Here is a 13,616-nt window from a genome sequence, read left to right on the forward strand (position 1 = left end):
TAATAAGAGACTGTTTTCAGGTAATAACTTTCTCCCTGCTTCACCTGTCTCCTACCTCCAAGAGCATGAAAGGAAAAAATAATTCCACGGTCATACCCAAATAAAACAAGATAAGAAAAAAAATCAGTGCTATAATAAAGCTCACTTCAAGATCCTTGAAGATCTGTGACCCCAGAGATCCAAGTCCTTTTAAGGCTGAAGAAGCCTTTACTTTGAGGAATTGGGGTGGAGGCAGGAGGGTACACAACCTCAGTCAAACTAAACTGAACTAAACAGAACTAAAGAGAAAATGCCTAGGGCATATAACTATTAATGGAACCCAAGGTTTGGAATTCTTACTTCTCAGTGTAATCACATAAATAAAATCACAAACACCCACCTCTGATGCTGGTTTATTCGTTAAACTTAAATGCAGGGACTTCCCGGTGGCGCAGTGAATAGGACTCTGCGCTCCAATGCAGGGGGCCCAGGTTTAATCCGTGATCAGGGAACTAGATCCCACATGCGTGCCACAACTAAGAGTTCGCGTGCCACAGCTAAGGAGACCACCTGCCACAACTAAGACCCCAAGCAACCAAATAAATAAATAATTTTTAAAAATAAATAAACTAAATGCAGAAGTTCTGCTTATACCTAAAATGTAAAAACTGACAGAATAAAACCTAGTCAATAATAATACAAATAAAAGCTGGAAAGAGCATTAACAATGACAGAGTCAGATAAAATCACAACTTTTCTTGAACCCGTCACAGAGCTGAGATCGTAGGGCAACCAAGTAGGTCTGAAATCTCCCCCCAACCCCACTCCATATGCATACAGCCAGGAGAGTCTCACCTGTAGCAGAGAATAAGAGGAAGGCAAGCAGGCAGGAAAAAAATCAGCTAAACTTTTAGCACTAACGTATAAACCCCCTGAGAGATCCAGACACAAGGGGAGTTCACACTCATTGCGTGGCCCTTTTCCACAGACCTCCACCAGATGCTCCCGGGAAAGACGGGAGCAGGCCAGGGGACTAGGGAGCCTCCTTCAAGGGTGCAGTATGGAGAAGATCAGCTACTACGTCCGGAAAGGCAAGTAACCCTGAAGCCCTCTAGGGCACAGGTAAACACCCACTGTATGTAGGGAAACAAAAGAAGAAAAAAACATTAGAAAGAAGAAAAAACACTAAAACTTCTATCCTCGGGGGTAGGGCAGGAAATAGTCCTGAGTGCAGTATCATCTACCAATAAAGCTATGGAAGTGCCCAGACACTATGGCACCAGACCTGCAATAGATACATACCATGGGGGGAGGGAGAGAAATACTGAGAAAACCTCATCCCCAAGGACCAGCAACACTGCGCCTACTTAAGACAATGGCTGAATTTGGAAACCACAGAATCCCTCCTGCACCCATCACCAGCCTGACAAGCACTGAGTAATAAGCAACAGCAGTCTTCTACTTGGGGAGGAGCAAGGGTATGGAGAGTGACCCCCTTCTGAGGCATAGCTGCACAGGCAAGGCTGAAAACTGAGCATGCAACAGCAACACTGAGGAAAAAAACCTTCCAGCAACCCAGCCCCCACCCTAAGCACAAGGTAACAGTACAGAAATCTGAAGCTGGTGGTGGTAATCATAGCAGTAACAAAACCAAACCCCAGCTCAACTTTTGACTGGATTGACTTAACACTGTGACAGAGGAGGCATGCCCATTTCCAGGCATAAATAGTGTGTACTTTAGTCTCAACTGTTTGAACAAAATATCTAGCAGTCAATAAAATATTCTGAGATACACAAAGAAGCAAGAAAAAGAACCTATTGTCAAGAGAGAAGCAAAACCAGAGTCAGAGATGCCACTGGCAAACCATGAGTATATGCACATATATGGAGAAGAGAGGAGATTCAGAGTGACAAGAGAGAAGAGAGAAGCAAGCACAAGCCCCTCTACCCTGTCTCAGATCCTGATAAAAAATCAGCCATGAAAAAACTATTTTTTTAGTATATTATAAAGTCAATACATTAAAAAATTAAAACCACAATTAAAATTACGAATACTATGATTCTCATCAAGCTACTGAATAACTCTCATTGTTAGACGTGGAAAAAATTATCTGCTAACAAATTTTCACAGTTTTTTTTTTAAACATGCATATTTCTTATGCTACAGTTTTTAGGTGAATGGAAACTCCTTTTAAAGTTGTACTGGAATAGAATATGGGGAAGACATAAAATGAAAAATTTCTATAGGATAAAAGAAAACAACACTTAAAGATAAAATATTCTCAAAATAATTTATGTCCCTAATAAACGAATACTTCCACAAAGCAGAAAGAAAAAGACAAACAGCCCAATAGAAAAATGGGCAAAAGATATAAATTAGACACACAATGAAGCAACACCAATAAAGACTGATGATATCCAGAGTTGTTAAAAATGTGGGCACTCTCACTCACTGCTGGGTAGGGATGTAAATTGGTACAACCAATACTCCTCCAAATTCTCAAAAAGAATCCAGGTACTATTCAGACTCAAAGGAAGCCTCCATTCTAGCAGCATTTCTGCCTCCTCTCTCTTAATCCTATATTCAAGCTGTATCATTCACTTTCATCCTTCTGCACCAGTGAAATACCTTTCTCCCAATTCCCCTGCAAAATCCTATCTATCTTTCAAGACCCAGCTCAGGGCTTCCCTGGTGGCGCAGTGGTTAAGAATCTGCCTGCCAATGCAGGGGACACGGGTTCGAGCCCTGGTCTGGGAAGATCCCACATGCCACAGAGCAACTAAGCCCATGCGCCACAACTACTGAGCCTGCGCTCTACAGCCCGAGAGCCACAACTACTGAGCCCGTGCGCCACAACTACTGAAGCTTGTATGCCTAGAGCCTGTGCTCCGCAAGGAGAAGCCACCGCAATGAGAAGCCTGCACACCGCAACGAAGAGTAGCCCCACTCGCCACAACTAGAGAAAGACCGTGCTCAGCAATGAAGACCCAACGCAGCAAAAAATAAATAAAATAAAATAAATAAATTAATTGAAAAAAAGAAAAAAGACCCAGCTCAAATACTTCTTGCCATATTCTCCTCCAGGAAGAATTAATTGACCTTTCATCTGTGATCCCACAGTACCTGGTCCATTCCTCTACTACAGCAGTTAAGACATATTATAGTGCAGATATGTGCTAATTTATAATGTATAAAGAGCTCCTACTAATCAACAACAAAAAAATAGGAATAGGACATGAACAGAAAATTCACAGTAAAGAAAATAAAGATGGCTCTTAAACAGATAAAAAGATATACAACCTCAATAATAACAGTAATGAAATATAAATTAAAACCATGATGATACCATTTATTACCTATCAAATTGGCAAAGTTCAAAAATTTTGACTACATTGTATATGGGAAAATAGGCATTCTAACAATACTTGCTGATAAGGACATAAATTGGCAAGATCTCTATGAAGGCAATTTGGTATTACCTATCAAAATTATAAATGCACACATCTTTTGATTCAATTCTATTTCTGAGTTCATACTACAAATATATTCATAGTATTTGACAAGATCTATGTACATGATTACTCAATGCAGGATCATTTGTAATAGCAAAAGGCAAATGTCTTTTGGAAAGACATTTCCAAAATGTGTTTCAATAAGGGAATGGTTAAGTAAGTTATGGTATATTCGCACAATGAAATATTATACCCATGTTCACTGTAGCAACATATACAATAACCAAGACACGGAAGCAGTCTAAGAGTCCACTAATGGAGATAAATGGATAAAGAAAATGTAATACACACACACACACACACACACACATACACACACAGAGGAATATTATTCAGCCATAAAAAGAATGAAATCTTGCCATTTGCAACAACACGGATGGACCTTTCTCTCATGCTAAGTGAACTAAGTCGGCCAAAGAGAGACAAATATCATATGATCTCACTTATATGTGTAATCTAAAAAAAAAAAAAAAAATGCACTTACAGATGCAGAAAACAGATTGGTGATTGCCAGAGGCAGGGGAGTAGGGTGTAGGTGAAATAGGTAAAGATGGTCAAAAGGTACAAACTTCTGGTTATAAAATAAATAAGCCATAGGGATGTAATGTACAGCATGGTGACTATAATTAATAATACTGTAATGTATATTTGAAAGTTGCTAAGAGAGTAGATCTTAATAGTTCTCACCACACAAAAAGAATTTGTAACTCTGAATGGTGATGGATGTTAACTAGACTTACTGTACTAAGCACTTCCCAATATATACAAATATTAAATCATTATGTTGCATACCTGAAACTAATATATGTCGATCATATCGCAATTTAAAAAAAATGACTAAACAGCTCCATCTGAAACAATCTCCAAGATACACTGTTAAGTTAGAAGCAAGGAAGTGAGATGCAGACAGGGTGTATAGTTAGACGGGAAACTATTTTCCTCTACTCACAACAATTCTGACACTAAATGTGTGGATTTTTTTCCCCACACCCTCCAATTATCCAACATCAGCTGGATAGCCTGTAATTCAACACAATTCTGACACTATTTGGATTAAACATCAGATCCCACAAGTTAAGGGTTCTGTCCCACAAGACTGCCCCTACTTCAGATGCCAATTGCAAGTCCGGGCCTCCAGTACTTTTGCCCAACAGCTATATATCGGGGGGGCCCCAGGACCTCCCTCCTCAGGCTTCATAATTTGCTAGAATGGCTTGCAGGACTCAGACAAAAGCTTACTTAACATTTACTGGTTTATTACATAAGAAACGATATGATAAAGGATACAGATGAACAGCCAGATGAATAGGTACAGGGGACAAGGTCCAGAAGGGTCTGGAGCACAGGAGCTTCTGTCCCTGTAGGGTTTGGGTGTACCACCCTTTCAGCACGTGGATGTGTTCACCAACCCAGCAGTTCTCCAAACCCCATAGTTCAGGGATTTTTATGGAGGCTTCATCATGTAGGCATGAGCAATTATGAACGCAATCTCTAGCCCCTCTCTCCTCCCTGGAGGATGGAAGGTAGGGCTAAAAGTTCCAAGCTTGTAATCACAGCTTGGTCTTTCTAGTGACCAGTCCCCATACAGAAGTCCACCATGAGTTGCCTCACTAGACAAAAAGACACTCCTATCACCCAGAAAATTAAGGGTTTTATGAGCTCTGTATCAGGAACTGGGTCAAAGACCAAATATTTTTGAAAAATGCTCCTAGCCTCCCTATCACTCAGGACATCACAAGGATTTTATGAGCTCTGTGTCAGGAGCTGGTGGCAGAGCCCAATATAAATAGTTCTTATTATGTCACAGAATCCTAGCTCCAACACTTACTAGCTCTGTGACCTTGAGCAAGTTACATAGTCTATTGGTTCCTTGCTTTCTGCCTCTAAAAAAGAGCATAACAATGGCTTCCACATAAGGTTGCTGTAGGTATTAAATTAGTTATTGAATGTTAGTATTCAATACATGTGAAGTATTATTATAATAAGTCATGCCTCTCCTTCAGGACTATCAGGTCAAAGAAGCAGAGATGATAAACTTTTACAACTATATATCCCTGTATGTCTTTACAGAACCAAGCATATTGGTTTTTATTTTTTTTTAATTTATTTATTTGTTCTTGGCTGCATTGGGTCTTCATTGTGGTGCGTGGGCTTCTCAATGCAGTGGCCTCTCTTGTTGCGGAGCACGGGCTCTAGGCACGCGGGCTTCAGTAGTTGTGGCTCGCGGGCTCTACAGCGCAGGCTCAGTAGCTGTGGAGCACGGGCTTAGTTGCTCCATAGCATGTGGGATCTTCCCGGCCCAGGGATCGAACCCATGTGCCCTGCATTGGCAGGAGGATTCTTAACCACTGTGCCACCAGGGAAGCCCCCCAAGCATATTGTTTTTTAATCAAAGATTTAAATGATAGCAAATGAAATAACTAAAAAAACAAAAACAAAACAAAAAAACTTACCTTGTAGCAGCAGCAAAATGTCTGTTGGGCACTGGAACGTATACAGAACAAGGATAAAGAGACGTCTGAGAAGCCATCTTGGAAAGACTATGCCTTTGATGATGTATCAAGACTTGAAAGAAAAAAAACATGTAAAATATTAATATTAATCACTACATACATAGTTTTTACATTCTCAGTGTTCTCTAAAACAAAAATATTCAATATTTGTGAGTTAACCACAATCTTTAAAAAGTGTAAAAATGGAAACTGTACTTCTTGAAACTAAAGCCAAGTAAACATATCTAATTGAAGAATTCTGTCCTAATTTATTTTTAACTTAGTCTAGTTAAGGCTCAACAAAGTATGTTAGCTCTATTATTATAGATTACAAATATGTATCCTGAATTTTTAATTTAAATTTTCTTCTTCTTCTTTTTTTTTTCTTGTATAGATAATACATTCAAGTTGCCCAAGGTACTTCTGAAGGATAAGAAAGTGGAGGGTACTGTCTTACCAGAGGTCAAGACTTGTTATAAAGCTATGGTAATTAAGACACTTTGGTATTGGCACAAGTATAGAAAAATAGACTAATGAAACAATAAACAGCCCAGCAACAAGCCCATGTACATATGGATACTGAAATATGACAGAGATGTTATTGCAAATCACTGTGCAAAGAATTCAATAAGTGGTGCTAAGACAAGTGATTATCAACAGGGAAAAGAGTATATTTAGATCCCTATTTCACACCACACACACACACACACACACACACACACAATCAATCAAATCTAGATGGACTAAGGACTTACATGTGAATGGCAAAACTTAAAGGTTTTCAGAATATAGGAAAATATCTTTATGACCTTTGAGAAGGGAACAATTTCACAAACAAAATCCAAAAGCACTAACCAAAAAGTGACTACATTAGTGTTAAGAACACCTGTTTATCAAAAGATACTTTAAGGAAAGTGAAAAGACAAGCCAAAAACTGGGAGATTATAATAGTAACATACATACTGGACTAAGGATTAATATCCAGAATATATAAGATCAACCCAATTGAAAAATAAACAAAAGAGATGAATAGACTTCTAACTGAAAAGGAAATACAAATGATGTATAAACATACAAAAAATGTGCAGTCTCATTAGTAATCAGGTAAATGTTAATTTTAACCACAATAAAATATCATTTTACGGTGCTACTTAAAGAGTGGTCTGTGAGCCTGTTACAGCCTATCTGTTACCAAATTAATATTACCCCAGCATGTAAATCAAACACATCACTAAGTAAGTATATTATTTAGTGCAGCTGACAAATTTTTTTCCACAAGACTTTCTCAATGAAGAAAGAGTGCTTTGATCTTATTTTGGACAGGTAACAGTTTGTAGATGAGATAATTTAAGTAGCACTGTTTTACATGTAGCAAATTGGCAAAACTTTTTTTAAAAGTCCTGTATAGCTGAAAATATCACATAAGGATAAATTTTACACATAGCAGTTAAGAGCATGAATTGGAATACCGTCTTGGAAAACAATACGGCATTACCCAAAGAGGATGGGCACGCACACCTCAATGTTGCAGCGATTCTACTCCTGGGCATGTACCCTAGAGGAACTCCTGCACACGTGTACTAAGAGACATGCACAAGAATGATCATCACGTCGTTGAAATGGCAAAACTGAAGAAAAGAACCCAAGTGTGTATCTACAGTAGGATGGATAAATAATTTGTGGTATATTCCTATAATGGAAAGCTACAGGACTGTAAAAATGAATAAACTATATGCCATATATATAGATGGATCTTACAAACATAATTTGAGCAAAAATGTCACTGGCAAAAGAATTCATTTGGTATTATTTAAATTCAAAAACATGCATAAGTAATCAATATTGTATTTAGGAGTGTGTGTGTGTGTGTGTGTGTGTGTGTGTGTGTGTGTGTGTGTTAAAACTATACAGAAGGGGACTCCCCTGGTGGCGCAGTGGTTAAGAATCCTCCTGCCAACGCAGGGACATGGGTTCGAGCCCTGGTCTGGGAAGATCCCACATGCTGTGGAGCAACTAAGCCCATGCACCACAACTACTGAGCCCACGCACAACTACTGAGCCCACGCACCACAACTACTGAAGCCCATGCACCTAGAGCCCATGCTCTGCAACAAGAGAAGCCACCGCAATGAGAAGTCCGCGCACCGCAACAAAGAGTAGCCCCCGCTCACCACAACTAGAGAAAGCCTGCGCGCAGCAACGAAGACCCAATGCAGCAAAAAAAAAAAAAAAAAAAAAAAAAAAAAACTATACAGAAAAACAATGGAGTGGTAAAATAGAAATTCAGGAAAAGTGCCTTACCTCTGGGGAAGAAGCAGATCAAATAAGACAAAGGCACTTGGGCCTTTGAAGGTATTGATAATGTTCTTTTTTTTTTTAAGCTTACTAGTAAGTATCCAGGATTTTAAGTTATTATTCTTTATATGTTATAAATATCTTTTGTATGTAGAAATACTAGGAAAATATTTTTATTTAAGGATTACAAAAGAATATACAAAAGTAAAGTCTTCCTCCAACCCCTAAAACCCAGCTTCCATCCCACGTTAGTAATTTCTTATGCATCTCTCTAGAAATATTATTTCCCTACTCTTTCATTAAATGGTAGCACACTCTACTCACGGTTCTACACCTTTATTTTTCATGTAAAGGTATTAGGGCCCATTTTCACACATAGATATAGATGTACACACATTATTTATAAGAGATGTGTATATATAATCTCATGTATGCCTTTCATAAAGGTACATTTATATGTATATATTACAGCAATAATTTCATATCAGTTCATAAAGACTTCATCTCTTCAGGGCTGCAAAAGTACTACACTGGGTGGTTGTACCATAATCAGTGACCAGCCATTAGTTCACTTATAATATTTTGCTATTATAAACAGTGCTGCAGTGAATGACCTTGTACAAACATCATTTTGCACACATACAAGTATATTCATAGGATGAATTCAAGAAGGGAATTTGCTTGGTCAAAGGATATGAACGTTTGTAATTTAGATAAATACTGCTCTCTACAATAATAGTGCCATATACATTTCAACCAGCAATGAAAAGGTTGCCTGTTTCCATACACTCATGCCAACACAGTATGTTACCAAACATGTTGATATTCATCAATCTAGTAGATGAAAGATGGTATGCAGAGTTGTTTTAATTTGCATTTCCTTATGAATTAGGCTGAATAAGTTTTCATGTTTGGTCATCTATATTTTCTTTTCTGTTTAATTGGGCTTAAACTCAATTTTGTTTTCTTTTTTTTTTTGGCTGTGCCATGTGGTTTGCAGGACGTCAGTTCCCCAACCAGGGACTGAACCTGGGCCACTGGCAGTGAAAGCCCAGAATCCTAACCACTAGGCCACCGGGGAACTCTCTAAACTCAACTTTTTAAATTAGTGCTCTACAACTAGGTTTTCATGTAAAATAACTGTTAAAACCTAATATCTTAAAATCCACTCATTATATAAACCAATAGCATGTAAACTGTAAGACTTGTCTACACATCAAATGAATTCATTTCATGAGTTAAGTTTCCAAGTGCAAGGCACTGCACGTGCAGAAGAGCTACCGAGTCCTCACTGTGGTCTACAAGACCCTATGTGAGCTGGCCCCTGCCTATCACTCCATACCACTCTCTTACTTGCTCACTATGAACCTTCTTTCAGATCCTTGAATCCCTAGAGTCCCTCAAGTTAACTCCTCACTCAGGGCTTTTACCGTTAATGTTCCATTTGACAGGGACGCACCAGCTCCATATCTTCCCCTGGCCTGCTCCTTATCATCAGCTCAAACGTCATGAAAGCCACGTGCCTAACAACTCAATTTCATCTCTAATTCTAATCTTCCAAAACAAAGTTGAAGTACAAGAAAACCACCAAAACTGTGAGTTCTGTGAACATATGGGTCCGACATTTGGGACAGTATAGGAAACCTGTTTATTTTTGCCGCACAAAAGCCACAAGAGGCCTTAATGGCTAGGAAAAAGAAGAGAAATAGACTAATGAGATCCAGTTCCTGACCTCCAGAGTCTCAAATTTAGTGGGCTATGCTGGTATGCAACAGTCTAAGAGGAGATTCTCCACATTTTTAAAGAAACCAGCTATCTTGAAAAATCACATATGGTAAATGAAGGAAGAGCAATTATCCACTCAAGATTTGGAAAACACTTCCAAAAAATAATTCTAATTGTACTAAACAAGAACCCCACAACCTTGGCAGGATCCTCAAAATAATAATTCTCTTGAATACATCAATTGGAACCTGCTATAAAATACTCAACCACTACTTTCAGAATCCCCAGTCATGACAACCAGAAATTAAAATTTTCAACAGAAATCAAACTGCTACAGACTAAGAAAAAATAAACTACAAAAATACCACTACTTAAATAGCACTGCTAGGCCATGATATCTGTATTTTCAACCCTTCTGTAGTCAATTTATCTATCTGTAGTATTTTATTATATTCCTTTAATATATTTCTTCTCCTCTCACTCTTAGCAAATAACCTCAGTCGCTACTTCAGAGAAAACAGAAGGCCTCAGAACTTCCTCCACTACTTAGGAACCTAACTGAATCTGCACTCATTCTCAAAAGTTATCCTCACCCCTACCCCATGGCAATGAGATGGAAATAACTCCATCTCCTTCGCTAGCTGATTCTCTTAAACATGATACTGAAAGGTTAGAGTTCCCCAGGGCTTCTCAACCTAACTCTATAATCCTCACTTTCCCCAGGAGATCTTATCCATCTAGTCTTTGCCTTCCCACCATAAGCACTGTAGTCCAGGCCACCATCATCTACATGAAATACTGCAACAGACTCCAAACTATTCTACTACTCTTGGCCTTTTCCATTTCTTTTCCACCTACTAGTAAGAGGGATGATTTAAAAACGAAATCTCGTCATATCCTTACAACACTTGGATGGCTGCACCTTGCTCTCTGAATAAAGTAAATTCTTAAAAAGGTCCTCCAGGAGCTGCTTCTATCCTATTTAGCGAGCTTCATCTAAGACCATTCTCTCTCATGCTTGCCACACTTCAAATACACTGGCCTCCTTTGTTTCTTGAACACACCGTGGGTTTTACAACCTTGAGATTTTCAAATATAATCTTCCCTCCATCTGTGACATTCTCCCCTACTACTTCCCACTCCCCCTTCCAATAGCTAATTCGTAACTATCCAATGATCTTTCAGGGACTCTGCTTAAGCTACTCCTTCAGAAAAGACTTCCCTGAAGACTCAGAATAGATTAAGGTCTCTCATATACACTCTTATAACAACCTGTACTTTTCCTTCACAGCACTCAGGACAACTGTAATTAAAAAAATAATTATACAATGAATGTCCGCTCTTCAATAGATGATAAGTACCATGGCCAAGGAGTGTATATAACTTGTTCACTATTCTGTTCCTAACACAAAACACAGTGTTTGGCAAATGAAGACATGATAAACATCTGTTGAATGAAAGAAGGAAATGTCAACTAATGAGAGCAAAAACTGGATTCAAATTACTTTAATATTCATTACAACACATGGAAGAGGGGTGGCATTTTGTTGAAGATCCATGTATTCATTCACTCATTTATTTATTAGACAACGATTATGCCAACGAAACATGTGCTAGCACTGCTTTAAGTATTTAGTGAACAAAACAAAATCCCTGTCCTCACGGAGCTTACATCCTACTGGGGAGTTCAAATGAGATGGGGAAGGCTCCAGGCGATGACAATGAGTTTGATTTTAGACAAGTGTTAGGTGTTGATTAGATATACAAGTGGAGATCTAGAATAGAGAGATGAGTTTAAGAATCTAAAGTTCAGGAGAGAGGTCCTGATTGCAGATAATTTTGAGAACCATTAAGATACAGACAATAGTCAAAGCCACAAAACTTGGATGAGATCACTAAAAGAGTGAATTTAGATACAAAAGACATGAGGATGAAGGATGGAATCCTTGCTCCTGAGACATTCCAAGCTAAGAGATTGGGAAGAAGAGGAGGAACCAGCAAAGTAATGTGAGAAGTGACAAGTGAGATAAAAAGAAAATTAAGAGAGTGAGACATCCTGAGAGCCATGAGAAGAAAATGTGGCAAGGAGAGAATGATAACCTTTGATTCTCCTTCTGGTTCCTTTAGTTTGTCTAACATAATGTTATTTCTGTCATACATGAAGATAGTGCCATTAATGTCTTTTCAGTAAAGATATACTTTTTGGTTTGCTCACTTAGTAGTTATCAGGGTCTGTTGTGATCTCTTGTCACCCCTATCTTTTAAGCAACAACTGTCCCAAATAGGGAATGCTGGTCTTTACACTGAGCTTTCCTGTTATGAAGCTCAAAGAGAAGACTATGATGCTGTTAAAAACAAAACAAAACAAAAAATCAATTAATCACTGGCCTAGGAGTTAAGCTTCAGTCTTCCTCTGCCACTAAGTAGTTATGTGAACTTGGCGACATACTTAACAGAATCAGTTTCTTCCTCTGTAAAATGGGGGTGTTCCTGGCTGCTGCCTCCACCCAAAAATCCACTATAATTAAATAGCAATACGTATCACTGTACTTCAAAAACACAAAACAAAAAAATTTTAAGTATTGTACCCAAAAACGGTTGTCATCCTAGCCAACAAATTAGACCTTATTAACTGCTGAGAAGAGTTGCTAGCAAGAAGTACCACGGAACTAGCCTCCAAATGAAAAATGTTGATCCAAACTGGACAACATCTGGAAGTTTAAGAATTGGAATTGCCTGCAACGATGTGCTCCGAAAGCACCAAGCATTCTAAGTTTACGGATGTAAGCCACTAAAATATACCACCTTTTCCATTCCAGATCTCTCTTCACGTATCAAACTCCTTTCCCCCCGCAGTCCACAACCCCAGCATCGGAGATAGAACCAAGTCTCTGCCTCGGTCCCTACGGGTGGCTGGAAGGGTGTCAATGTACACCCCCTCCCACTCCCGTCCTAGGGTGCACAGCTCCAGAAAGGAGTGAAACCCCTGAGAAGGTCGTTTTTAAGGAGCAACGACCCTCTAGATAACTTAAGAGTCCAGAAAGAGTAGAGGCTTATCGAGCCCCCAGTGCAGACCCGCATCTAGCAGAGTCCGGCTTGCACTGTGCAGCCACAGAAGACCCGGCGCCAGAGCTATTTTCCCCGCAAGCCCAGACGACCCCTCACTTTACCTCTACCGAGGCATCTTACAGCTGCCGCCATGTTGACCATTACGGATTGTGTTGACGAAATTGGTCCCACGCTTCAACTCGGAAAGAATTTACAAAGGGTTCCTATCCGGAAATGGCGGAGGGGGAAGGGATTCGAAGGAGCAAGAGGAAAGGAGGTGGGACCAAAGTAAGCCCTCGAGCCGGCGCGGGAGGGCGCGCCGCGCGGGTGCCCCGTGGCTGTGTTCCCCTTAGTCCTGCGTGCTGTGTAGGGCCCAGTGTTTCCTGGTTCCAGCTCGACAGTTCAACCATCTTCAAGAAAACCTGCCCTTCCTGGAAAGTACGGTCCTGTTGGCGATGCTCCAACTATTTTATTCCTTTTTATTTTTTTCTTTTTGATTCTGCAAGTGCACTCAGAACGATCATTTTATTAATAAATTGTGAGAGTACCCAGGAGAGCATGAAA

At 39.4% G+C, this 13,616-nt stretch overlaps 1 protein-coding gene across 15 annotated transcripts in view; it reads right to left on the minus strand.

The window, feature by feature from the left end:
- The window catches only part of MRPL1 (mitochondrial ribosomal protein L1), a 220,372-nt gene that overhangs the window by 181,863 nt on the left and 24,893 nt on the right, over positions 1-13,616 (minus strand). For 6 of the 15 annotated variants that reach the window (XR_014264278.1, XR_014264279.1, XR_014264280.1 and 3 more), the window contains exons 1-2: positions 13,175-13,375; positions 5,946-6,057 (exon numbers count right to left, since the gene is read on the minus strand). Coding sequence is in view for 12 of the 15 variants with exons in the window: in XM_082463892.1 (XP_082320018.1) it covers positions 5,946-6,057; positions 13,175-13,214 (152 nt within the window). In the remaining 3 variants the exon portion in view is untranslated. Of the gene's footprint in view, positions 1-5,945; positions 6,058-13,174; positions 13,397-13,616 lie in introns of those variants that run through there. The other 9 variants (XM_082463884.1, XM_082463885.1, XM_082463891.1 and 6 more) reach the window with 7 other exon arrangements.

Source organism: Balaenoptera physalus (assembly GCF_965194825.1).
Source record: "Balaenoptera physalus genome assembly, chromosome: 5".
Taxonomy (NCBI): domain Eukaryota; kingdom Metazoa; phylum Chordata; class Mammalia; order Artiodactyla; family Balaenopteridae; genus Balaenoptera; species Balaenoptera physalus.